The following is a 27,646-nucleotide window of genomic DNA, read 5'->3' on the forward strand; positions in this document are numbered from 1 at the left end:
GCTTGTGCTTCAGAGGGACGTTTGCACTCGAAGCGCCCAACATGATCCTCAGTTAACTAAAGTGTCAGTGTGCCCACAAATGATCAGCCACGTCTCGTTTGTAATATTTGAAGGTTATGTAGAGGTCATTTGATGGTCAGTCGGGCGAACTGGTTACGGGATATGTACATGGCCACATTCGCACCAAAACTGCAAAGACAAGCAAGAACATGGGGAACAAAGAAACCCATAAGGGCAAGAGAAAGAGAGCCCGACAACCTGCTTTTTTTCTCTCTCTCCTTCTTCACTGTCCATGTGGTTCCAGCACTCTGAACACTTTCTTACAATCCCCTGCCGTTTGCAGGTCACATAAAGGACATTGACGGACTTACAGCCAGCATAATTTTGTCTGCCCCGATCGACTACCTGTAGTAACGAGTTCCTCTGGACCAAAACAAGGCGCTTCGAAACATACCAGCAGGCAGGAGGAGCTTGTAGACATCGCTTTCGGGTCCAGACTGGAGTTCGTCTATGATAATCCTAATCTGGAAGAAGTACGTCGTTTCGGGGGTCAATCCGGACAGGTAATACTCGATGTTGGGCGTGTCGAAAAGTCTCTTCGGTCGAGCGAATTTCTGCGTGCTCCAGAACTCCCGAGGCAGGGTGGCATCCGTCGTGTAGTGGAGCTCCGCGTGTCCGACCAAGCCAATCAGGACTTGGGAGAGAGTGAAGCGTACGCGGATCGTAGTCGTGTTCACGGCAACCACGCTGACGTTCTGCAACTCTTTGCCTACGTGGGAAAAGAGACCAGCGTATAACAAGAGCTCGGGGTGCCTCCCAGAGAATGATAGTGGGCTCGAGAGTAACTCTGGTCCCACTTTGCATTAAATGGACTATGAAACGATTTTTTTCTTCGTTTCGTTCGAAAGAAGACATTTTTCTGAGTCTAGAACCGAAATTTTACTTTCGTCGCGCGAGCGGATTTCTCGGGAGCGAATTTAAACGGAGCGGCGAAGGGAGGACAGCTGGCGCCGCGCCGTGACGAGATGCCGAGCGGAGACACAACGGGTAACTTGACGCGACCACGGCCGGCTCAGCAACACGTCATCGTGACGTGTTGCCGAGCCGAGGAATCCCGCCAGGACCATGCGCCGTAGGATCCCGCGTATGCGTTCATCGGGAGTGGAAATCTCCATGACAGCAGCTTTCGCGCGATCGGCAGATTTCGGCAGTGGCGGCAGCCACAGCGCGAGCTCGCGGCATTACTTGCCATTGTGCAACACCGGTGACGTAACGGGGAACCGAAGAGCGGTCCGCACAGTTACACCATCGGCAGGGAAATATGCGCGGGAGAGGAGGAACGCGGAAGAGACATTTCCAGCGCGCGCTCCTCGCAGAGTGGAGCGATTTCGTCCGGAAAAATTTGTGGCATATTAGGTTCTCTGCGGGAAGAACAGTTTCCATCGAAAAAAAGTATGGGGGTTCGGGAAATTTCATAGTCCCTTTAAACGTCCCAGTCTTCAAGATCTCAACTAATGTATGTAACCTAAGTCAACGTGACTTGTGTTGCATTTTTGCAAAGCGTTATTTCTATATGTGTCACAAGTATGTTAGGCGGACATGCGAAATGCAGTTGCTGTTCATGTGAAGAGGTGTTCCTCTTTGGGTAGTTCCCCCACTTAAAGACATTACAAATTATGGTCAGGTGGATGAGTTCGGAGGGTGTAGTAAGCGTGCTAAGCCTGCACTAATCATTGACTACTGTTCAATCTCAGGATTGTCGGCACGACATGCACGCCGGGGGACCCCTTGTATGATACATATTCATTACATATAGCTCGAGACAGTTAACAAGATTTAGGCTCCCATCCAAAAAGCCTGTTACTGACCACATTTATGAACTGGCACACAAAGCCCAGACTAAGATAGCCTGAACCATAGGCACTTTTTTAAGGAATACCAAGCCGATCGTGGTCTGGCTAACCTTTCCTATCATATCACAATATGAAGAAGAAAAAAAGACTACACGACACGAAGGCCGAAACCAGCAAAAGTGTTCGTGTTGTGTCGTTTTTCCGTTGTGCCCATAGCTCAGTCCATCTTAGTATGGACTTTGTCCATCATCTTGCCTTCCCGTATGGTATCTTATCTGGCACACATAGGTACCCACATGAATTCCGGGAAAGTGCCTGGTACTAACGCCTATACACTCTAAGAAAAAAAGGAGTAAAATGGGGAGTAATTGCAGCTTCTACTCCCCTAGTTTGCAATTACTCCCCATTTTAGTCCCCCAACCCAACATTTAGTCCCGACGTTTGCTCCCCAGGACTGAAAATTGTCACTAAACTTCGCGAATGGTCTCCTGAATGCAAAAGTCTACGTAAATATGTGCGCTTGGTCAATTTGAACGACATAAGGCTGTATAACGCACACAACGTAGCAATTTTCCAGCCACACAGAGTAAGAAACAGTTAGCGCATCTTTCTTCGCAAATTGTGCCCTAGTATGGGGCAAGATTTTATATGACTCGATATATCACGGTTGACGGTTTGCTTCAAAGTATCTTCATGCATGCGCACCAATTATGTACCTGGGACTCTTACAACAGCGCGTGAAATGCGGTCTTCACTCTGTGACATTCATTTACTCCCGTGCATTTACTCCCGAAAGGGACTATTTTTTGTGGCAATGCAATTACTCCCCAAAAGGAGTAAAAGTACTCCTTTTTTTCTTAGAGTGTAGGATTCCACCTATTTTTTCATTGTCGTCTCATAGAAGGTGATGATCTTGATAATGATTAGTTCCGGAAAAGGTTATTCTAAAGATGTCAACCTGAACATAGTTACCTGACGGCGTGTGGCTACACACAATGTAGGGACACACAGAAGGGTCGTTCGGAGTGACCAACACCGGTCGCGGGCACTGAGGGTTGGGCTTTTGGAAGCGGTCAGGAATAGGCGGACAGCCGCCCGAGCATTCCACTTCGGGCTCTCCCGTTGGGAGCAGTTTGCATGAGCAGAGGCGCCGTTGAGGGCCCTTGGACGCCTCCCACTGCTCATGCACCTTGTAGCGCTTCCCTTGGAAGACGCAGTGCACTGCACGGGGATGACGGTCCCGAGTTTAGGCATCGTTTAGGCTGACAACGCGAGATGGTGGAAGGTATATATTTTCGAAAATCGTTTTTTTATGTTCCGAATTTCTCATGAAATCAGAGCAGCAGCATTATAATTTGTTCTAATTTAAATTTGCTATTGATCATATTATCACGAAATACAGTTTTCCATTATCATTATATCAAAATAGAAGTAGTCAATTATCGCATTATTGCAAAATCAAATTAGCCATGAGCCACATTGTTGTAGTAGTTGAAATAGGGTAATCACACCATCGCAAAATCGAATGAGCCACTCATCGCATTATCTTCATATCATTTAGCCATCGACCGCATTGTCGTAGTTTAAATTGGGCATCAATAGCACAGACGAATTAGCCATTAATCGCATTATCGTAGGTCTAATTAACCACAGTTAACCACGTATCTAGATTTTTCGAAATCCAAGCATCGAGTAACTGCTCTGCCTAGTTTTTGCGCATTTTGCCTTGAAAGAACGCTAGCTTGAAGAAACCAAGAAGTGCAAGTACTACCGAATGCGCAATTGCCCACGAACCTTTTCTGCTGCGAAGAGCATGATTTGCCTCCTAGCTGAATTCGATAGTAAATCGCCCGGACAGGAACACGAGATAACTATTTCATTGTATGAACTAGCGCCACTGTAATTATTTTCAGAATTAAGCCTTCCACCATCCGCACATACGTATGTTTAGTGCAAGTTTAGTCAACGTTGGAGCAGCAAGAAAAATGCTCGAAAATAATGCATTCATTACGAGCTTTTTAGCAAAACTGCCTGGGATATTTAGGATACACATTATATGTGCATTATATTGTTAGTATCATTCTTTACCCGCATTGCAAGGTTAAGAGAGAACGAATATTATGCCTGAGCCATGCGTCGACACGATCCTGAAAACCCCAGCTACCAAAGTAGTTTTCCAGCTTCTCTTTAAAAAAAAGAAAAAAGAACACTTCCAGAATAAAACACGACATCTTTGTGCCTTCAAGGAGTAAAATATCTTACCAGGCTTCTCGGGTTCCCGGCACATCCAATGTGTACAGCATTCATCCCCTGGCAAATGGCCCCTGTAGGCTTGAGAAGGATGGCAAGGCAACGTTGGCGGTGGAGAGCTGTTGAGTGGCGGGCAACGGTTCTCGCAAGACACATTGCCGTTCACACAGACGCAACGCTTGCCGCAGTCCACCATGTGTTGCGGAATGAGTTGGAAGTTGCGGAACTTAATGCCGTTGAAGAGGCAGGCTCCATCTGTTGGAAGCCATGGAAATATTCGTTCCTGAGTGCCAAATCTGGAAGCATTTCTTATAGTATATGGTTTTCGCAGTATTCTAGCCTTCTAAAATACGGAGTAGTCGACTGGGGATGTTGTTCAATAGTAACAATGTTGTGCCGCGCAAACTAAGGCACTCGGTATAAGTATTGGTAAAGTAAAGGTAATTGGTGCATGTTCCACATGGAAACCAGCAACGGTACTAATATTCTGGGTTGAACGGTTCGAAAAAAAAACAAAAAAACATACTCTACACTCTAATATTCTATTATAATTCGATAAGATATAATAACATACATATAACATAATATATATATGTATAATAATATTCACTAATTCCATATATGTCGCAAAATTTCTCATATGCGACATTTCATGCATGACTAGTACAAAGTGATGGATTATAATTAGGGGTGACTTTTTCGGGTTAAATGCCTTCCTCCGGTTCGGGGGGGGGGGGGGGATGGGGCGCTGTTTTTAAATCTGTAATTCGGGGAGAAATCGGGCGATAATTGTGCCTTTTGGTTTTATCAGGTGCTTTTGTTTCTCCTCTCTTCTCTATTAAGTCTTTTCCTATTTTTTTTTTTTTTTTGTGTGTGGGTGACCTACCAGCGCTTATCCCCTAAAGCATAGACAATGCTGACACACATGGGTGTATTTCTGGGAACGTAAGTGACCCATTGATGTGTTACGCATGGCGACCTTTGTTCGTCTTCAGTGGAAACGTCACTTCAGGATCTCATAGTGAATGGAATTCGGGCAGAAATCGGGTTTAACGCGAAAAAGTCAGTCCCTAATTATAATGCGACAGACTCTAGGGTAGATTCTGCTAGTGTACACGATTGACGTACTACCTTTCTTGCATTTCGTAGGCGGACAGCAGTTGGGAGGCTCGGGTTCGTGTGTGGGGTCAATGTCCCATTCGAGGCATTCACTCAGATGGTGATTGAAGTGGTGAGGGCACTCGATGAGGGCGCAGTTGACACGCAGGTTGCTGCCACAGTGGCACACTTCCACGCACCCGTTGTAGAACTCTTCGTTGACGTTGTAGAAGCGTCCGTCGTACTTGCACATGGGAGGAGCTGCGTCAACGGCGGCTGAAAGAGTGACGGGGGTGAAAGCTTACACGTCGTATGTCCTGGTGTTACGAGCGCCATGTTCTGGTTTGGAGAGTTACCGTGTATTCACACGAGCGACATTCCCCCAGAAGCGGAAGATGCGAAAAGCGCCATAGCTTTCTGTTGTCACGTGAGCACGAGGGCTCAACATCGTGTCTTCATGTATACTGATTCCGTAGCAGACGACAGGAAAACACGCTGGCGGTGTCGTCTGCTAAGTGTCGTCTGCTAAATGCGCAGTACGCCACTCCCGATATTCCGCACCGTGTGAATGCTCAATATAATACGGGACGAAACTTCGGCTCTGTCAGCAGTGTTTTCGCTTTCTCTTCCACTAGAATATTCCGTGAGGATGTCGCTCGTGTGAATACACGGTTACTGAAACGGAATTCGAACTTCGTGGAAACACTAGGTCTCTCGTGCAAAGTCATGAGGTTGAACCATGTGACTGAAGTAGACCAGCAGAGCACAGCAACGCGGGCCGTACCACAATGCGATTTTGCTATAAGGACGTGCCTGCTACATTAGAAAGGGGAGGGCCTTTGGCTGACGTTATTCGTTCTTTTTGCTGTTAGCCACCTGTTTCTGGCTGCATGTAACTCCATTAATTTTTTAAAGCCGTAGCTTTGTAGGGCCCACCAGCGTCTACAGCCGTGTAGGTCCGTCAGTAACAGTTGTCGAGAGACAATGAGAGAGAAGATGTTACAATGGCGTCGGAACGAGTGCGCACGTCCGGAGATCACGATCCGAAGATGGCCTGTGAAGCTATAGCATCTAGACGCGATTGCCAGAATGCCCAAGATGGAGCAGTTCTGTTATCTTTGTTAACTACCTACCACATGAAGAGCATGCGGCTCGGACACTCAATCACAACTAAATGTTCATTAAAATCCTATCTGGAGTCTTATATAGTAGGGCATCCACTCGCGCAATTCGAAACCGTCTACAGAGGCTCACCCTTACCACTTCGAGCTCCATTGCACATGATGTAGGGACAGACGCAGGGATCGTCCGGCTTCACAACAATGGGCTGTGGACACTCGCTGCTAGGTACAGGCAGGAGTTCAGACAGGGGTGGGCAGCCCCCGACACATTCTGAGGTGGCAGTTCCATTGGCGAGCATCACGCACGTGCAGACACGACGGGTGCAGCCTTGTCCGTACTCCCACGTGTCTCCTACGGGATGCGTCTTTCCAGAATCATCCAGGCACGTCTGAGGTCGTGGTGTCTCTGTTCAAAGGAAGTCGCCATTTCAGTACAAACACGACAGGGAGCAAGAGGGTTAAATGCAGAGAGGGTTAAAGAGGGTTAAAGAGCAGAGCTGTCCATAACGGACAACCCTCACGGGATCCGACGCACGTCCCTCCGGTACCCTCCCCTCACCACTCTCTGGTTGATAACAAACCAACTATTTGCTTTGACTGAAGAAGACGCCTAAAGTCTGGAGCGGCCTATATTTGTTAGCCGACTCCGTTCGAAATATCGACAGCTTCGTGCCTGGGGCTTCTGCTTCAATCCGAGTTCACCGGATTCTTGAGTTTTCTACTATTCCCCTATTTGCCGTGGTCGCTATAGTGCAGCGATACTCGCTCAATGAGCTCATTTAAAATTCTTCAATATTATATGAACGGATTACGGGGCCTCATCCGGGGATTCCTTCAGCCAAACCGAAACGTCGCAAGTCGAATGTCTTCGGCGCAAGCAGTCTGACAAGAGAATGAAGCCAGAGTAGGTTGGAGCGACCCAATGGAAGCTCGTACGAGCCCAACAAGCATCTTCATTGGACGCCGCAGCGCGAGATTAGATTGGATTGCATTAGATGTAAGAAACGAATGGAGATTTTAGTCCAGACGCGGTCAGGACTGGCAGCATACCTGATGAAAATGCCCTCTTTTATGTGTCGAGAGAAATTACCTAAATCTTCCAATGTAGTTGTCTACCTTATACTTTGAAGATAACCAAGTTAGGCTGTCCATTGTTATCAGCATGACACATGCGTTTCATCTAACCCTAGATTCTTGTAGACGCTTACCATTCGATTTCCGAGGTACGGGTGGCTTGCCGTCGCAGAAGGGAACCATGCAACAAGGTTCGCCAGGAGCTGGCCCCCAATGGCAGTCCTCGAAGCCGACCGTGTCGATGTACACTTCGCACCTGTCCTGGCATTCGATGAGTCCTTCTTCGTGGCAGACACACTTGTGGTCACAGCCGTCGTAGAAAACTTCTCCGGCTTCGTATGTGCGGTTGCGGTGGACGCAGCCTTTGAACGACGTCTTCACCACTGTCCGGAAGAAACAAAAATTAAAGTAGTACGTATAATTCTACTAGTAAGAAGGTGTGTGCTGTTAATACGTTGATATGACGTCATTTGAATCACTGTAGTATTGTAGTGTCTTGCGTCACTGAAGTGAAAACGTTACGATGTTGAGAACGTGGCTATGCGAGGGACGCTGCGATTCCTCGCATTAACCTGAAGTACCGCATGCATAGTACCGTATTAACATAACGGCACCTTGTAATAATGGCGATGCTTTGTGACAATACGATGTTATGGTAATTTGTGCCTATATGACAGCAATTTATAACAATTCTTGTATAATGGACCTTTTTCACACTCGCGTCGTATCCTAACGACTGTCAAGCCAAACAAGATCTGCACGTACCAGGGCGCAGCCGGCTAGGGTGCCTCGATACTTGCGCCCTCTTTGCAAAGAGGGCGCAAGTAGCACAAGTATCGAGGCACCCTGCAGCCGGCGCCGTAACGTTCACAGAGCATGCGGAGAAGCGTTGTGAAGAAGGTCCCCTGTACGTTGTAAATGCATTCGGAACAATGCAATACTGGTTGCAGGTGACACGGCGTCGTCTTGTTAATACGAGGCAGGTGGATGATTGCGCTTATCTGGTACGAGCAGGTGATATGGTGTCAATGCGACAATGGCAGATGTCCTGATAAGTTAATGCGACTAACAAGTTAATGCGATTCATTCGTTAATGCGAAGGTTAGTGTGGTTATACGCATTGACAACTATACTCAAATGATGAGTGAAACGTACTGTCCTTTCAAAGTGCATTGCAACGCAAGAAAACAACGTCGCCCGTACCTGACGCAAAGGTCCTGACTTTCACGGTGTTGCTGGAAGTTCCAGATTCAGAATCGCCGTCTTCTCGAGGCGGCCGCACAACCTTGAGGTAATAGTCGGTTTCGGGTCTCAGGTTTCCAAGGAGCATTTCGTAAGTTGATGAATGTACGGTGCGCATGTCGCTCAACTTGTATTTCTGCTTCATCCATTGGATGCCGCCATTGCCATCTCTCGCCTCGGCGTACCACACCTTAAGCCATGAGAGCATATTTTGTGAGACGGTTTTGTAAGCACGCAGCTGTAGTGTGCAGATTGGTGTTATCATGCGTACCTGTACCATGGTGTCAGAGGAATCGTGTGTCGTTTTGTCAGCGTCCGCCATAGTCCAACGAATTCTGACGGTGGTACCGTTCTCAGCTTCGGCCGAATCAAGCAGCAGCTTGAGGCCTGTAGTCAAGACGTGCGTTGTTATTTCAATGGTGTCCTCGCACCCATTAACGACTCAAGACAAAGCCAATGATGAACACGTCAAAGTGTATCATATATAGCGCTAGGCAAGTCGCATCGCGTCGGTAAGGAGTATTCAGTTTTTTCATGCCTTCTGTTTAGTGTTAATTAGCCACTACACTAACTGTGCTCTGAAGATGTCGAATATTGCACTATCAGCACAACAGGACAGGATATTCAACGCGGTTGCTCAATGTGGATGATTCGGTTGTACCGTTAATTCGGCGCTTTCAATAGAGTAAACACAATATTTTCTTATTCATATCGCTGCAATCATGAACGCAAGTTCATAATCAGCGTGCCCCATTTGTGTACATGCGCTCGGCAAGCTAAAAAAAACAACAACAAATTCCTGCCACTGGTGTTAATTGTCCGTTCGAAGCCGTGGTTCAAATTAGCTGAAACAAAGCCTCTCGTCCCCCACGGGTATGGACAATCCCAATGTCAACGCAAAAGTAATACCGTGTTTTCCATGCCATTCTATATGGTACGTTCCACCTGGTTAATGCGATTTTTGCGTTAATTCAACATTGTCGTTAATGCGATGTGAGCTTCTGGATCATGGAGTATTTTCCAAGGGCTACAGCACCAAAGCTTTTCACGTCATCAAAGCTGATACTTTTTCCGTGATGAATGCAAATTTGTGGGGAAAAGAACGACTCTGTCGTTAACGTGGAGCTTCTAGACCATTTAGCATTTTCTGCAGTGTCGGACACTGTACTGCAATGGTATACGAACCTTCCACCCCCGAGGCAGCGATGGTGTCACCAGGTGGCGAACAGACGAGCAGTTTGCAGCAAGAATCGTTCGGATCAGCTACTTCCTTGCAGGTGTCCCCAGGCGCAGCATTCATCAGACTGCATCTCGGGACGCAAGACAAATGGCCTTTGCCGCTGCACGTGCATTTTGACTCGCAGCCATCAAAAAACTGTTCACCGGCACCGTAAACTTTGCCTCCGAATTCGCAGCCATCCGATCTATGGGGCTTGCCTGTATGCACGAAGAAAAATCAGGAAACAATATATTACTGGGTCAGCATGCAATACTGCAACTAGCGCGACCAACCACGTGGTACAGGCAAATGCTTCATATTGACATTAATGTATCACGGTAATACGGTCACTTGAAAAACATCATAATGGTATGACACTTGAATTGTATACGTGACAGGTTTGCTATGCAACGCATTGAGTTCGAGGCATTACGGTGAAACTGATGCAGTATCCGGTACTCCTCAACTTTCACACAGCATCAAACCTCGTTTTGCCACATGGGTCGAACGAAATCGCTGGCTAATACGTTTCGAAGGCTGCGTTGCACTTGGTGTAGCAAAAGGACAACATGATTTCTCAATATTGTAGCAGACAGACAGGGTTTTCAATGTTTCAACTGTTTTCAATGCATTACAGCTAATACGATTTTTTGATAATGCGATGAGTAGTTATCCTAGCGCATTCCTCTCATAAGTTCATTGAGCCACACTTGAGCTACTTTATAGCATGTCGTGGTCAGCAATACGGCACATGATAGCGCGGTAATTCGGTATCGTGATTAATACGCGGAAAACACACAGGTAAATAGCGCAGCAACCTCCATATTTTTTGCAAGGGGTCTTATTGTTCACTGCATGACACCTGTGATGTCTGACGTTTACCGTTATATATGTTTACCGTTAATACGATGTATCGGTTAATGTAATGAAAGGATAATGTGACAGTTGATTAGTACGCAGAACAGCACGCAGCCATAAGGAGCTACTCACCAATAATACGAGGCGCTCCCGTGTCTGTAATGTTGTTTCCTGCGACCGTGACGTTGTTCGTAGACTGTTCTTCGGCCGAATTATCAAGGGGGCTTTCTGTGCCTTCCAGCACGTTCACAATGGTAGTCATGCCGGTGTCCACAAGCATTTTCTCAGTTACCGTTTCTTGACGATAGACTATTGTGGTCGCCATGTCATCGTCGACAAGAGTCGTATTCCCCACAGGAACTGTCGTCGTCACCTGAAAAGTGGCCACACAAGACGAGGTTGGATACGAGACCGCGAGTTTTCTTGCTAAGTCGAATGTTTCGGTAATATGATTTATCATTTAATACTTCTTCTTGTGCGCATATTTTGATGGTTAATTCACAAACCGGTTGTAAGTTCAAGCTATGTAGCAATACCGGTTACTTGGCATATTAAAATAAAATTACCAGAGACATTACGGGTAATTTTAATTTAATTTAATATAAACACAACACACATATTAATAAGTTAATATGAACACAAGTCAAGTAGAACAGAAAATCGGCTACAGCTTTGGGCATTGTGCGAAACGCGTTCAAATGTGGTAGATATACGGCCACCGTTCGCCGAAAATTTTTGGTCACGTGGTCACTGTCACGTGGTCCTATGAAGCTACGGACGGACTTACAAGGTGGCTGGCCCTGTAAACTTATTGTTTTAAAGTGTTTGTCAAAGCGGCTCTTCGGGTGTTCCGGTATCACCCCAATGCTTGTAAAAGCGAGTTCCTTTTTTTTTTTTTTTCGCGAGATAGCTATGAAGTTATAATTAAAAATTAACTTTACAGCTGTTGCAAACTATTTGAAGTTATCGCATCCTCACCTCTACGTCGTTATTTCTCACCGACGTGCCCTTCACCCCTTCAACGCCATCTTGGGATGAAGTCTCGTTCTGCATCGCCGTGCCATTAAGAGACGTATCGCAGACCAGGATATTGCAGCAACTATCCTGAGGATCCCCAACTAATTCGCACATGGGATCCACTTCCACGGGGATGCTGCTATCCGCTGGAAAGGCACACCTCTGCTGGCATTCCACCTCACTCTGCGCCGTGCAGTGACACTTAAGATTGCACCCGTCGTAGAAGACCTCGTTGATTGGATACGTCTGGTTGTTGTACAAGCACACTTCATCTGGCTTTGCAGAAACCACAGCTGGACCTGAATAGCGATAAGATAACGGTGCATTAAAGTACCACTACGAACTAAAAAAAAAGGATTAGTTATTTTATTTCGTAATATAAATCAACCTCGCCCAAAAGACTCGGTACGTAAAATATAAATGCCGTCAGTAAATAATACGCGCTTCTACGAATTTTACAAAGAAAACTTCATGGTTTCGGATTCTCCAAACGTGGATGATGTCAACAGAAGCTCTTGCGTCCGCATCCAAGCAAGTCTTCAATGTCTTCTTATTAGCTTGTTCGTCAATTCCCCACTCTCGCCTTTCTTGATTGATCTCCTTTTGGTTGATCTTAGCGATATCCACTCCTTACCTTGAACACAGCCGGAAGTGACGTCATTGGGGTCGCCGCTGTAGCCTTCCAAACAGCGACAGACAGGTGTGTTCTTCTCCATGATGCAGAACGCATTGGTGCCGCAAAAGACGTTTTCACATGCGTCTGCAACCACAAAAGGAAGATGAGCGTCTTGCGAATACACAGTACATACGATCAAAATGACAAACGACTGTATACGTTTCCTGACCTTTTCCCGAGAAGGCTTCCACGCAGACAGCGCCACCGCAAGAACTTGGACAGCACTTCAGGGTACCGCTGCATTCGAAATCACTCTGGCATTCCGTGGAGCAGGAGTCCGGATCAGTGCTCTGGTCTTCGACAATCTCGGGACAATTGCCCGGCTTTTCCGAATATGTTTTGCCTGTAACACGTATACGAAAGAGGTTGTCATATATCTCGAGGCGCTGCACTATATAGCTAATCAACGAAGTGAATTTAGCGTCTGGTTGTGATCCCATTCATCAAGGCGTTCCCACCTTTTAACTCGAAAATAGCAAATTCATTTTGATGATGATCATTATGCTTGGAAGTGTTCACAATGCGCAGTAATTTTCTCATAGTGAAGAGCGACAGCCTAGCTGATTTGAGACACCGCAAGTGTGGTACTGAGAAGTTGGTAGTGTGGGCACTAGAGGGGATCTGTTCCGAAGCTTCCGAGACACCACAGTGACGAGGATCATGGAGAGATCATTTCTCGCGAGCGGCAACGCAACTCATAGGGGAAAAAAAAACGACATTGATTCGCGTCCACTTTTAATTCTGCTACCCAGCTTTTAGCCACGTTTCCAATGCTTGACAGACATGTCGCCAATGCTGCCCCAAGTGTCCGTTAGTGGCGCTTTAGAACAAAAATCCCACCAACACGTACCTTCAGCGTCGCCAGTCTTTCCCTGGGCGCAGCGCACGCTGACACAGCAGGGGTCGTCCGGCAGCTTCTTCTCGTAGCAGAGAGGGTCGGAAGCCATTGTTCCCACTTTCATGTAAGGTTCCACACATCGTGGCTTGCAATCGCCCTGGTCGTTCCCGCGGCAGAGACATCGCAAGTCGCATCCTTCGTCGAATTCTTCGCCAACGCGGTACGTCTGGTTGAATCGCACGCAGCCGTCTGCGACAAAGAAAGAGTATCGTTACACAGTATATTTTGTAGGGATAACGAATTGAGTGGTTAATACGATAATAACAAGGGTAATACGTAATGCGGGAAGATACAAAATTTGGATATAAATAACTATGCTCCGAGGAAACATGAGAGCTACAGTCAGAGAGGTATACCTGTGCCAGTGGACAATGTAGTCCGCACATTGAGAATCAGGCATCCGTGAAAGTGGGGGGTGCACTAGGTTGTGACTTAGAGGCGTCATACCCACCTAAGCCAATCACAGACGTCATTATCTGGCCACGGTGACATTCCTTGAGATTGAGGGACGAGAAGGGACGGATATGAAGCTGTCGTGAAAGTGACACTATCGTCCCTCAATCTCAATGAATGTCACCGTGTCCAGATTCTCATCAGCTCGTTTGCATTTTACTTTTATGTTCAAACTCCTTTATGTTTGTAGGAGGCGTTGACCTGTAGGAGATGACCTGTCACGAACAATAGAAAGCTCCTTCCATCATTTTACTGACAAAATAATGATGAACCCGTACTTAACGTCACAAAACACCACCACCATGTACCGAGACATCGTGAAACCTCTTCAACGTGCTCTCAAGTTCTGTCTATGGGAAAACTGTCTACGCAGTATTCGACCACGCAACTTTGAAGTCAATGACCAACAGAGCTACAGCAGAGGCATGTCCCTCGAAGTCGGCGCGGACAAGTCCCGAATCGTGTGGGAAACGCGCATCTGTATTCCATTCCCGTCCAACGACAACACAACAGACATCGTTCTCTCATCTCTGTGACGGTTTCCACAGTAGCCTTCACTAAGTCGTCCTAATTATCCCTTAGCGCGGTCCGTCATACAGAAGTCAAAGCCACTCCTGACTTGATAGCGTTTGATTGCACGGAGGCCATTAACTGACGCCCTTTCTTTCTCGTCATGCCTTCCCCCTGCTGCGTTCCCTGGCAGGCTTGCACGCACGCAAGAGTTTGACTGGCATATCATTGCAATTTTACCGCCTAGCAATCACGTAGGGTCTCCCTAGGAGGCAACGGAACCCCATTTCAGTGACTGACACTCTCTGTTGTAAGGGACCGTTCCGCGTCGGCTTATAAATAATATATCACGGGTCCAGCAGAACCGACACTGTCCGTCCGTGCAATGCAAGGTCTTTCCTGATTACATTGGAGGAAAGCTACACGAAGTTACACAGGAGGAAAGCTACACTCACGTGTTGCAGCATTTCAAAGCTGCTATACAAAGACATTCTGAATGATATGTCCAGTCGTTGCATTTCGTAGAAAGATGTCTTGTGTCCTCAAGCGATTTGGAATTCCAATTATTCTGGCCAACGAACTATACGTTGTAATTTGAAACGAAGAGAATGACGTAAAACGTGACGTCAGAGTTGGGCCCCGCTACAGGCCTTTTGTGTTTGTTTTCTGAAACGTATCTCCGTGCTAACACTTGCTGCATTGTTATTTGCTTGCACGCGTATTTGGAGGAATGTGCAGAAGCGCTCCACAGTACTTCCCCAATCTCGCCTGGGCCAAATAATATGACATCCGAAACCGACCCTAGTGTCGAAACAATGGCGAGGCGAAACCGAAACCGAAACCTTCAAGTTTCGAAATCACGTTTGTTAAACGGCACATAGTATTGCCCAGATCTATGTTACGCGAAAGGGGCAGAAATCACACCTTGTCAGAAAGCCGCAAACTTCCTGGACCTCCTGGACCTATGTCCTTTCTTGCAAGTACACCCGCAACGCGAGAACAATGCATACGCGATGATAATACGTTCCAAGAAAAGTTGCCAGACACATTACCGCAGAAAGCGTTACCGAATACGACGGCAACTGATTCATTCACAACTGTAACACCGGCCTCGTGAACTACGTCGGTCGGAGTCAAATCAGGTTCTCCAGCAATCCCCACGGAGCTGACGACCTTCATAACCGAGAGAACTTCCGATGCAAATTATTGTGACTGCCTTCTTCTTACCAGTCGTGAAGACCGTGAGTACCTCGGACGTGGCTCCCAGTTTCGCCGTCTCTTTGTCTTCCCAGACGGAGACCTTGACCTGATAGGCTGTCTGAGGCTTCAAGTGGTCCAGGATGGCCAAGGGTGTGTTGTCCAACTAAAGCAAAGGAATGAACTTAAGTAATACGTATTTTGAATGAAATAGATTGGGAATAGAGCTACACATATCAATAGGAATTAAGGCGAATATACCTGAATGGTTTCCCAGGACTGATCGTTTTGTGAAGTCATTAGTCGATACTGGAGGACGTAGCCGGCGTCGTAGCTTGGAACCTTGAAGTCATCCCAAGCTAAGACCAGGGAACTTGGGCTTGAACTCGTGACCAGGACTTTAGCTGCTGCAGGAGCTGGTGCTTCTGCGGACACAGATATAAAATAGGTAACTTTTATAAAATTGTCTTTCAGTGGTTACAGCAAAGGGTCATCATCAAGTAGATACAGCACCAGTTCGTTACTGCCAGAGTCGCTGGAAAAGCTAGGAGGCTCGAATCCAGCACCAACTGTGCTTTCCTGGAGTTTAGCCTGTGTCTCCTGGCAGACTACCCGGACGGACGACAGCATAAATTCTTCCTGAAGTCGCATCAGGACAGATACTAACTCCTCTCTCCAACTACTCCATGTTGTCCTTCTTTCCGTCTGTCCACACGCGTACGCTGCTTATAGCGACAGTTTTTGCGGTGTTAAAACGGAATTCTTTAAAAAATCCATGGCTAACATTAACCTGCCTATATAGAAGGGTAGAAAACCCATCGAACCGGTAAGGAAGTATGAAGGGAAGTGCATCAGGACGAGAGCCGCTAATCTTGCTATGGCTTGCTGTTGTCCCTAGAGCTCCCTTGCACCGTTCTTCGTTTATATTGCGGGTTCGCATTTTTTTGCTATCACCTACGGTGTCTGAATGATAGGTCACCTAGTTGTAGTAGCTAGTACCCTATACTATCACCTGTATACCAGCGCCACCTAGGTACAAAAAGCAAGCTTTATGCCTCATCTCACTCCTTCGCCACGTGAACATTACAGAACCGCGATGTCATCTTACATCAGTCAATCCAAAAGAGGCTTTCTGTGGCTACCATTGGTTGTCCATGCGGCTGGTGGCGGCCCGTCCCCATAGCTATACCAACGCCACCTAGGTACAGAAGGCCTGCTTATTGCCTTTTCTCCCTCCTTCGTCTGCTACTGCGATTCGCCGTTCTGCGAATTCAAGAACTCGTAACTAACTTGGAACCTGTAGACCTGAATTGTGTAGACAAAAAGTGCAACACGCTTTTCAGAAAAGTCAGTCTTGAGAAAGATATGGGACCGTTCTGCACGTTATTTTAAAAATTTCCCATTTAGCACGCGGGGACATTCAATCACTACTCGCAGACGACTGTGGCTGCGTCTCCATGGCTACGACCGCTGAGAGCACGTTCGTGATTGGCTACCACCGTAGAAAACGCGATCCTGACTGGCTGTCTCTTAGTCGTTACGTCATGGCGTGACGTGCTGGCCATGTCACGTCGAGACTGGGTGGTACCCGGGTTCGAATCCCGGTGCCGGCTGTGCTGTCTGGGGTTTTTCCTGGGTTTTCCTCAGACGCTTTCAGACATATGTCGGCACAGTTCCCTTAGAAGTCGGCCCAGGACGCACATTCCCCCAGGGCGTCAGTCGTGACGTTGCAAACCTACGTGAGGCCGACAACGGCAAGCCCTTTCACCACCCACCACCACGTTACGTCACGTCGACGAGTAAGCGGGCTTCTTCTATCTAGGTGGTGTTGGCTATAAGGTCTCCGTGCACGTCGTGATTGGTACTCTTTAACTACTACGTCACGTTGTCTAAGCGATCAGCCTTTGTTTACTCTGCATTGCGTGGCTTGTAAAGCGCAGTTATGCAAGTAAGCATTGTTACCGTGTCACGATTAGATGCAGATCTAATCCAGTTTCATAGCACACTCCAACAGCAAACCACGTTCTAAAGACAGGGCTTCACCGCATAGCACGCAGTGCGCCAACCATTGCCACGAATGATTGCGTTATCGCTTCTGATTCGAGGACAGAGAGGGGTGTACGCCTTTTTGTGACACTTTGGATATTGTCAATGGCTGGCGCAGAGCGTGCTATGCGGTGAAGTTCAGTTCTTAGAGTGAATGATAGGGTTATCGCTTTTGATTCGAAGAGAGAGAGAGAGAGGCGTACGCCTTTTTGTGCCAATTACCATATATCCAAAGTGTCACAAAAAGGCGTACGCCCTCTCTGTCCTCGAATCAGAAGCGATAACGCTATCATTCGTGGCAATGGTTGGCGCACAGCGTGCTATGCGGTGAAGCCCTGTTGTTAGAGTGCGTGTACTTCAAAAGCAAACGCCACGAATAGTATAGAAAGACCAAGCTGCGAACATGCAGACGCTGAATAGTTGCTCTTGTCTATCACCTTATGAGTGACGACAAAGAAAATTTCGGCATCGCGCCGGAGGTGATGACCAGCTGTCAGTCGTGCTTCGCCAAGCGTGGCGGGCGTCTTTTTGCTTTCCAAGAATAGTTTGGACAATGTTTCCCCCCTCATTCTTTTGATGTATGCAAACACTACACTTATGTGTATGTAGCCGCGACGCTTCGATGGAGCCGCATACCAGACTCTTTGTAGCGATTACAGGTGAAAGCACGCGCTATGGGCAGATTGTAGGGGCGGTGCCACGTTGCCAAATTGTAGCGTTTCGCGACCTTGACAGCGTTTTGCATGTTTAGGCTCCTTTTATTTGCCAGGTTGCTCTACACTGAATTTTCTCTGTTGTTGCAGCGCATCGAAGGTTCTAAATTTTACATTTTGCGCGTAATGCCAGATGTTGTATCAAGTCGATAAGCGTACGTGTTTTTCATTATTTCGGGCTTGCCCTTGCAGTCACGTTTTGTACTAGTTCTTTTTGCATTTTGTAATAAAGAACCTTTTCTTGCACCCTAACAATTACTTTTCGTGTTTTTTTTGTTTTTTTTTGTTTTTTTGCTTTAATAATGGGCGCAATAAAAGTAAGAAGGTGGCCCTCTGAGCGGGCTATTATATTTTACGCAGTAATTTTTATACCTCCGCAGTATTTTTTTAATTTTCACATCTCCGCGTAAAAAAAAAGGGGGTATTTGTAAGTAAACACCCTTTTTAATACTCTTTAATACCCTTAAGGTGTAATAACAGTGTTGAAAATTGTGTTGTTTTTTTTCCTTCGCCTTAGCGCCACGAAGCAACAGAGGCTGTGAGCGGCGTACAGATGGAGAACGGACAGCAGGAAGAAGTGCACTCTTAAAAATGAACTTCACCACATAGCACGCTCCTAGCCAACCATCATCCCGAATGACAACGTTCTCGCCCCTGATTTGTTGAAAACGGGAGGAGGAGCCTATTTTGTGCCGTGCATAATGACACAAAATAGGCCCCTCCTCCCGTTTTCAGCAAATCAGGGGCGAGAACGTTGTCATTCGGGATGATGGTTGGCTAGGCTAGGAGCGTGCTATGTGGTGAAGTTCATTTTTAAGAGGGTGGGGACGGTGGGGGGGGAGGGGGAGGTTTAGTATGCATCCTGGGCCGACTTCAGGGGGAACTGTGCCGACACTCGTCTGGAAAGTCTGCGGAAAACCCGGGGAAAACCTCAGACAGCGCAGCCGGTGGTATAGGATTCGAACCCACCACCTCCCAGGCCGAAGTTTGCAAACGGTTTAAATAGAATCGCCCATCTGAATTGGTGTTCTTCGTAGAATATGCCATATTTAAAATGTTGCTTTTTATTGAATGCATCATTTAGAAGGGTGTTTTGCAAAGCGCCCTTCTTTATGATGTGAAACTTGCACCGCAAAGGTGTGTGCTATATAGAACAAGGCATTTACACTCTGAAGGTGCAGAAAGGAAATGACTGCGCTATATTATTATGTATAGTATTAGGATTCTGTGCACTTACGCTTTATACGCACTCAAGTATTATGCTGTGGGTTCAGTACTGCAAACTGCGAAGTTCCACTATTTTGTAATACTTCCGCGATACATATTTTGTAATGTAGATGCATGTTTTACGACATCTTTACATGCCGCCCAATTTTTCTCCCTCAACTGGAATTCAAAATTGTATATTCCAAATGTTCTGCACTGTACCCATTGCAGTACACAGCACTCAAGCCTCCAACGCGAACGTAACATCCTTCACGCCACATTTCACCCCTGTAGGTGATATTGCGCGGCGCCGACAGGCACGCCTTCACTTTAACATTAAACACCAAATCAAAGCCCAATCAAAGCCCAATCAAAGCCCAATCAAAGCCCAACCAAAGCCCAACCCAGAGCCAAAATTCGTCCTTCCAGCCGTATCAAATCAAACGGGCACCTGGATTGCATAGCCGATTCATGCGAACGCGGAGGCCTCGGACACGCATGCGCACAAAGGACATGGGCTCCGATGTTGCCCAGCTGAAAACAGTGTCCGGAGAACAATGGCAGGCAGCTGCTATTATTCCGGCCGACCGGTCATTACGGACTGCATGTGTGGGAAGAATCACTTTCCTTCACTATACCGCTGTGTACAACACACTCTTCAATGGGGAGGGGAAGGTCAAGATAGACCGGAATGCGTTCAGCCACCTCGGAATTCTCACGATGCTGGCCTTTTGTGTCCGAACGATCGCGTGTGTTTTCGGAAACGCTCACAACGGGAGAGGCCGTTGTCGAGTCCAACGCGTTACATATTGCTTCTTTTCGTAGCTCTACTGGTCGTATTCATAACGTGCCAGCTTGTTTATTTGGGTTACGTGTGCTACGAAGCGATACGCGAAAGAGACCATGAGAAAAAAGCCACACCGTTTGGAATAGCAGGCGGCCAAAAAAAAAAAACTATTGCCGCATTCACGCTCCGTCCATTAGGTATACCTAAAGCCTATAGTGCACTTCAAAAGGCCATCGCTTTCTGTCATATTCTCGATCCGCCTTCATGGGTTCCTCTCTTGTGGTGCGAGATTTTCTCTTCGTCCTCAGGGATCCTTAGATCCTAATGTTCTTCGTGGGGGCCATCACATTCTCCCATGTTCTCGCTCCGTCCTCAGGGGTCCCTGTACAGACATGGCGTTCTTCAAAGGGGCTCTCCCTTTCTCCATCTTCTCGCTCCGTTTTCGGGGTTCCTACAGTCTAGTGTTCTTCACGGGGGCTGTCACTTTCTGCAATGTTCTCGCTCCGTCCTTAGGGATCCCTAGAGTTTAGTGTTCTTTAATGGGCCTTCTCTTCCTACCAGACTATCGCTCCGTCCTCAGGGATCACTACTGTCTGTAGTGTTCTTCCTGCCAAATTTTCGCTCCGTCCTCAGGGATCTGTACACCATAGTGTTCTTCAAGAGGGTTCTCACTTTCTGCCATGTTCTCACTCCGTCCTCGGGGATCCTTGCAGCCTAGTGTTCTTCAAGGGGCCTTCTCTTCGAACCAGGTTTTCGCTCCGGCCAGATGGATCCCTAGAGCCTATAATGCACTCCAGGAGGCCCTCTCTTTCTGACATATTCTCCCTCCGCCTTCGTGGCTCCCTAGAGCCTATAGTGTCCTCCGAGGGGCCACCTCTTTGGTCCTCGAAGCCCGCACTAACGCAGCGCCGTCCCTTAGCCGTTCCCGCCACTCAAGGGCGTGCTAGTCCACCTTCCAGGAGTCCTTGAATGTCCCGAGTGAGCTTCAAGAGAAGCGGACGAATGTGGCGACATTTTTGTTGATGTTGGGTCTCCAGGGTATATCGTTAGATTGTAGTTTACTTACCCTGAAGCACACTTGGATGTAGGGATCCCTGAGTACGGAAGCAAGACAATGGAAAGTTCCCGGAAAAGCCACCAGGCGTCAGCGGCAGGACGCTAGCCTACACGTTGATTGTTCTCATTGGCTGTCCTTACACTGCCATAGGCATCAACTCAGCAAGAGCGTGAAGGTGTACAGTTCAAAGTATTCTGCGGAGTACGTCTCTTGTTCAAACATTTGCTTTGACAAGCGAGCGACATCTGGTGCGAGGAACTGGAACTACGCCGGACACAGGCAAGTACGACCAGTGAAGGCCGCAAGTTGAACAAGGTTAAAATATGGGCAGGTTGACGTCTCGTCCTCTGTCACTCTTTTAGGCCGAGCACTGGAGGTTTTATTGCGTTTAATGACGGTAAACGCCGTTTTCCTGATCATCGAGCACGGAGCTATAGTAGCCTTATGCACCTAAGGCCGTACGGGGGTGCAAGGCATCCAACGCCAAAGTAACCACAAGAGAGCGGATGGTGGCTGGTATAAGCTGCGTCTCGTTGTTACTTGGGCTTAAGGGCACCAACAGTTTGTGCTGTACGAAGCACAGCTGTTCACATATATGTATTTCGTTGCTCAGTTAATTTCAATATCATGCACCAGATGGTGGCATCGTCTCGTCAACCACTCAGGAGTGGTTGACGGGGCTTCGAAAAGTTCCTTTGGGCTTCGAAAAGTATCGAAGCACGACGGCCAGTAGACCAGCGTCATCACCCTGAAGTACATACACCACAGAAGCAAAATGCTGACCTACCTTTCGTCCTGAAGAGAGTCATTTCTTGAGTCCCATCCTGCATGATTCGAACCACGTACTCTGTATCTGGCCGAAGGTTCTTCAAGGTCACTGACGACTCGTTCGGCTGCAATAAACAGAGGTAATTAATACAATATATTACAACTCGAAGCAGCAAAAGAGGCGGACAAAGACAATTAGTTGACGCTTCAGCTTCTTGTCTTTGTCCGAGTCCTTTGCTGCTTCGATTTCTAATATCAGTTTACCAACTACCCCCAATTTCATACTCTTGCGTATTACAATATAGGAGGGTATACGAAGGTAGATTCCATACCTCAGCGTTGGTCCACCTTGTATCCGATCCGACGTAGCGAGGCGTGTAGAAGACACCGGGGATCGGGGTGGGGTATTGCCTCATCTTCCATCGTAAAGACGCTGTGTTGTACGTCACCTCAATCTTTTCGATTTGAATTTTACCTGTGAAGAGATACAAGGACAGAAACGTAAGCACAAATCAATGAACATTTTGAATATTACACGCTCTCGAAGCACTGCAGCAAGCGCGTTAATTATATTACGAGCCCCAGCCGAATACACCCGTGTTCAACCTAAGGACCATCCTCCTTGTTTTTAACCTTGGGTCCTGTCTCCTTGCTGCAGGTTTTTTTTTTTTTTTTTCAGTATGCAATGGTACCAACTACCCCGCTTCAGCCCAATAGTAACTTAATGACGGCACGAAATGTGGATCGTGAACCCTTCCTCTTCTTATTTTTTTAGTGTTGAGGGAGGTCAGCCAGTATTTGGCTTGCAACTATTTAAAAAACTTCACCCGGCCGAAGAAAACAACTCACACGCACAAAAAAAATCACAAACACAGGAAAATGGAAATGCGCGAAAGCACACGTGTCACAAGTCCCGCAGGTTTGCGGCCTTGAGAAATTGTAGCAGGTAACCTGCCGCCTTGTGTCAACTCTACGCCGGCGCGGTAGGCGAAGCAACACTGGAATGAAACCAGGGACCCTATATTGAGCACCGTATATATTTTCGCTGTCTGCGCGCTACTTGCCGCGAAGTAAGATGACGCGGCTGGCTCTTGCTGCCAATAGGAACGAGCGTAGGGCGGGACACAAATGTGCCGTTGTTAGTTTGAACGCGATCATATAGCTTGCAAAGAAACGTTCCGAGAAGGATCTGCAGTAATAACCGATGACATCTGTCCGTGGATTAATTTTCGCCCACCTGGTGGCGCTGAAAACGTGTTCAACGTCCCTCAGAGGACGACGTGTCTGAAGAAGTTGTATACATCCGCGGCATCCCTGGTGGCCCTGGTGCGAACCTTGCGATCAGTAAGCGAACAGGTTGTCAACCGTTCCACCGAGGTCGTTTCAGGGATGTCAGGGATGATTTTTCTTTAGTTCATGCCTCTGTACATTCCAAGATGTATTGTTTGGTCTGTAGTGGTTAAGACAATGAGACGTAGACGGACGAACGGAATATTTAATCCTCGCAACGGCCATTTACATACTTCGGTTACTGAAAAGGTACCAGCAGTGGGATCCGAACCGACACCCTCCAATTTCCAGTCAGAGATGCCATCAGTTCCGCCATGGCAGCTACTCTCTCATCAACGTATCAAGTGTTTCCTAGCTTGCCCTGGTACGCTGATGACAGGGTATAGCTATCATGCCGTAACTCAGCAACTCTAACCGTAAATCCGGAGGTGTCGGTTCGAGTCCCAGTGCTGGCGCGTTTTCATCAACCGCCGTTCAATAATTGAGACGGATTGCTGTGTACAGCTTTCTCGTAGTGGGCTAGTGAAAAGTAGGTGTCGTGCGCTGGTGCCTGGCTCGAAGAATCCATGGAATGGAAACAGAGGAGTCCTCTATAAGAAACTACACGCATGAACCTTGAACCTCTATACAGTTGGAACGAAGCAGTAATGCATAGCTGAGCATAATGCACCTAATGGTGCTCGTGATTGGTTCACAGGCGGGCATTGTTTCGACCCTTTCGTTCCATTGTTACTTGGGGGTTAAAGATCAACGCTTAATTGCTGTCGCACAGAAGTATAGGGCACAGACAAAATGCGTTTGTCCGTGCAACTTCCATCCCCTTGACATTACAAGCAGTGGAGAACGGCTATACAATAGTGATGGCGGGTTTCTTACAGGTACTGTACAGCACGGCAGGCAAGCTGTTAATATTGACAACGGTATTTGAAAGCTTATTCCGAAAGAAACCCACAATGCAAATTTTATGCGCGACAGAAAAGTCGAAGTATTTTTTAAATCGCGACTGAAATTGCGGTGAAACAGAGCCGTTTATAGGGCTCTATAAATGGCTCTGCGGTGAAAAGACGCGGGGCGACGCCTGGTGGGAAACAATCGCACATTCGTCGAGCAACAGTGTTACATGTCCCCAACCTCTGTATCGGCTATATCATGGGCTAAATAGCCGGCTTCATTAACTTTATTTGAAAAGTTTGTTCAAACGAGGTACTTCCTGACATATATTCTCTCAAAATGTACGAACATTGGTGCATCGTGGAAATGAGTAACAAACTGACAGCAGATTCACCATGAGCGTCACCTACGCAAAAATGCACCACGTCCGGCAAGCCGGCGTGGTGATGGTAGCGGTCCACAGATGTCGCTGTACGCTCCCATTGTTACTGGCATGTTAATGTTCGCCGCCCTACATGGCGGGAACTACGGAGTTCGTGTCGGCTCTTAGACACAAGGTTGCCCGTAATATTAAAGCTGAATTTTCTAAAAAAAAACTACGAGGTGCATTTGAACGAAATTTGTGGCGTTTGTATATACCGAGCACCCTGGCTGTCAAATGAGCCAGCAGCGTAAAATTCTATGCCTGCTGCTTTACAGTACCTTTAAATATGCCCACTTGAACGGATGCGATGCATCGGTGATGAAATATGAGGTAAGGCGGTGCAAATGCATAATAGTGAGCTGGTGATCCCATTCTTTGAAGTTCCATCATTGAACCATCAACATCTACGCAATATGACATACACACTGTTGAGAATATGTCATGAGTGACGTCTTGTATGAGCGGGCGTTGTAGGTTCTTATTGGTGTTATTAACTCGACCGTGCCTTGTTGTTCGTGACGTCTTGAAGAGGAAATACGTATAGGCCATGCGTCCTATAAAGTTGTCTGTCTGCACGATTGTGTACCCGTGTTGAACTTAAGAAAAGCACGAAAAAGAGTTCATCAACCCTAACAGTATTACTCCGCCGGAGAAATTATACTGAAGCACAGGGCCGGGTGGCCTGCCACGGACGATAGCGTGAACGTAGCGTAAAACGCAATGCATTCTGGACAGGTTCTGGCAAGACGTCACCGCAAACGTCGTCGTACACGTGACCATAACAATGGCGGCGGTTGTACCGTTTGTAAACAAAGCGACAGCCGTTTCTTTGCGTCGTTTTGTAACGTCTTTCGATTTATACCGGTAAGTTTCATCCTATATGCTTAGAGTTAAACAGGTCGGCTTGTACAAATGGCCTCGTAGTGCTCGCCATTCGCAACGATGTGACAACGACACCAGTGCCAGTGCTCACGCAGCCGATGTGATGCACTGACAATTCGCAAGAGCAAACAACTACGTCGAGTAAGAAGCACCGTGCAACTTACACCGGCAAAATAAGTTCACATACTGATTTTATGTTGACAAGGAAACGTCGGCCAGCGCGAAAACGGAACATAAACAAGGTCACGTGACCTCAAGATGACGTTTCCCGTGACGTGGGGCCAGGACAAGATGGCGATTTTGCCACAAGTGACCGCTTGAGGGTGGTTACAAGATCCGAAGTGAATACTGAAGCGCCAGCAGGTGCCGCGTGTATAGGGCTCCTATAGAGTTTATTCACTGATGTCATCCCTCCAGAGGGCACTAGCCTCGAAAAAGCGAAATCGCCGCCATGATGTATAGGTCCCTCGAAGTTTGGTTCCGGTTTTCTTTTGCTGCCATGTTGCTATTTCGAGGTTTGTCAACATTAAAAACATGGAACTTACTTGGATATGGTACAAATAATATTCACAGAGTACAATAACTTTGAATAGCCAAATGTACGGCAAATGCGATGTGCGTGAAGCTGGACAGTGAAAACCTGAGGGACCTACATATACTAATGGCGGCAAATTTGCTAGCGACAGTGGGGCTCTCCTGCAGATGACGTCACATGTGAATAAACCCTATAGTTTCAGTGTGAGCGTACTACTTGTCGCGACGTAGAGTGACGCGGCTAGCCGTTGCAGCTAAAAGGAACAAGTGTGGGGCGGGGCTTTAACTGCCATTCTTATAGACTGAACACGACTATGGTTGATGAATAGGCACGGTCGAGTTGAGACAGAGCCACACGGTCCCTATGGATTCTCACATGCGAAAACAAAATACCGTTGTCGGTAAGGCGGACATACAGGGTTGGCAGACGCAGTTCGACTTGAGCCGCTGAGTCCCGTGTCATATGGAAGGGATAGGACAGCATGTTTCCTCAGTTACGGCGATCTACAGCAGGCGACCTTTATACGACCTTCCCGCCTCCTTCGATAATTACACAAGTGAACTGGAGTAGCCGACTAAACCAGGATACTAACTTTGCATTTCACTTCATTTTCCACGAAAAAAAAGGGGTGCGCACCATCAAAGCCTTATAATTAGCGCCATGATCATTTTCATACTCGAGCTACCACCCAACCCCCCGCATGCGTTTTACTCTTGATTTCTTGGTGCCGCGGAACTCGTCTGACGTGCAGAGATGGACGGTGCAGTGCATGCAGGCGTTGACTCACTGCAACCGTAGGCGTTCATGCGTATATGCAGAAGAGAAGTCTGTTCCTAGGCGTTACCTGTTTTTCGTGGGACGTGAACTTCGCTTAACTTACGAGCTCACGTGCTCTTGAACTTTCAAAGGAAGTGTTTGTGTGCGCAATGGATGGGAACGAGCAATGTGCAATGCAAAGAGGGGGAGAGATGCACTGAGGGCTTTGCTGTTCGAACGGTCGCTAGGGTGGTGTATTCACACTTTCACGGAATAAACGAAACAGAGAAAGCATGTCCCGAAGATTAAGAGTGCTGTCGACAGTTATTGACTCCTATGAGGTAAAACGCGTATTTCGAATCCATTGGCGTGCGTGAGCTCTGTAGCTACCCTGTAAACATTGAGATATTGGAAACTTTGAAACCCTTGTAAGAATATATATTCATGATGTGCGCAAATTAATTCCCTTTCTCTGTTTTATGAACAGTTTGCTCTAGTTTTCGCTTTGTTCCACGATCTAATAACAGTGTATTCACACGAGCGACATCCTCACGGAATATTCTAGTGGAAGAAAAAGTGAAAACACTGCTCACAGAGCCGAAGTTCCGTCCCGTGTTATGTTGAGCGTTCACACGGTGCGGAATATCCGGGAGTGGCGTACTGCGCATTTAGCAGACGACACTTAGCAGACGACACCGTCAGCGTGTTTTCCTGTCGTCTGCTACGGAATATCTTGTGGCTGTGTAGCAGGATATTCTCCACGGTCGGCAGTGTACGTGGAGACACGACGTTGAGCGCTCGTGCTCACGTGACAGCAGAACGCTA

The 27,646-nt window shown here is 47.2% G+C and overlaps 1 protein-coding gene and 1 long non-coding RNA gene across 3 annotated transcripts in view; one reads left to right on the plus strand and one right to left on the minus strand.

Moving 5' to 3' along the window:
* LOC135397139 (putative epidermal cell surface receptor) overlaps nt 1–27,646 on the minus strand; it is a 68,002-nt gene that overhangs the window by 5,430 nt on the left and 34,926 nt on the right. Inside the window, exons 2-19 of one of the 2 annotated variants that reach the window (XM_064628505.1) lie at nt 22,376–22,518; nt 22,063–22,168; nt 15,728–15,891; nt 15,497–15,632; nt 13,259–13,495; nt 12,578–12,751; nt 12,367–12,492; nt 11,694–12,031; nt 10,848–11,088; nt 9,824–10,075; nt 8,910–9,025; nt 8,600–8,828; nt 7,531–7,779; nt 6,462–6,728; nt 5,235–5,477; nt 4,116–4,358; nt 2,826–3,074; nt 455–769 (exon numbers count right to left, since the gene is read on the minus strand). In XM_064628505.1, coding sequence (XP_064484575.1) covers nt 455–769; nt 2,826–3,074; nt 4,116–4,358; nt 5,235–5,477; nt 6,462–6,728; nt 7,531–7,779; nt 8,600–8,828; nt 8,910–9,025; nt 9,824–10,075; nt 10,848–11,088; nt 11,694–12,031; nt 12,367–12,492; nt 12,578–12,751; nt 13,259–13,495; nt 15,497–15,632; nt 15,728–15,891; nt 22,063–22,168; nt 22,376–22,518 — 3,828 coding nt within the window. The remainder of the gene's footprint in view (nt 1–454; nt 770–2,825; nt 3,075–4,115; nt 4,359–5,234; nt 5,478–6,461; nt 6,729–7,530; nt 7,780–8,599; nt 8,829–8,909; nt 9,026–9,823; nt 10,076–10,847; nt 11,089–11,693; nt 12,032–12,366; nt 12,493–12,577; nt 12,752–13,258; nt 13,496–15,496; nt 15,633–15,727; nt 15,892–22,062; nt 22,169–22,375; nt 22,519–27,646) is intronic. The other variant, XM_064628506.1, reaches the window with a different exon arrangement.
* LOC135397140 (uncharacterized) lies at nt 365–11,100 on the plus strand. The gene is made up of 4 exons (XR_010423599.1): nt 365–563; nt 7,513–7,807; nt 8,565–8,687; nt 11,073–11,100. It is a non-coding gene; the product is annotated as an uncharacterized LOC135397140 (long non-coding RNA).

The sequence above is a fragment of the Ornithodoros turicata genome, chromosome 6, assembly GCF_037126465.1.
Source record: "Ornithodoros turicata isolate Travis chromosome 6, ASM3712646v1, whole genome shotgun sequence".
NCBI lineage: Eukaryota > Metazoa > Arthropoda > Arachnida > Ixodida > Argasidae > Ornithodoros > Ornithodoros turicata.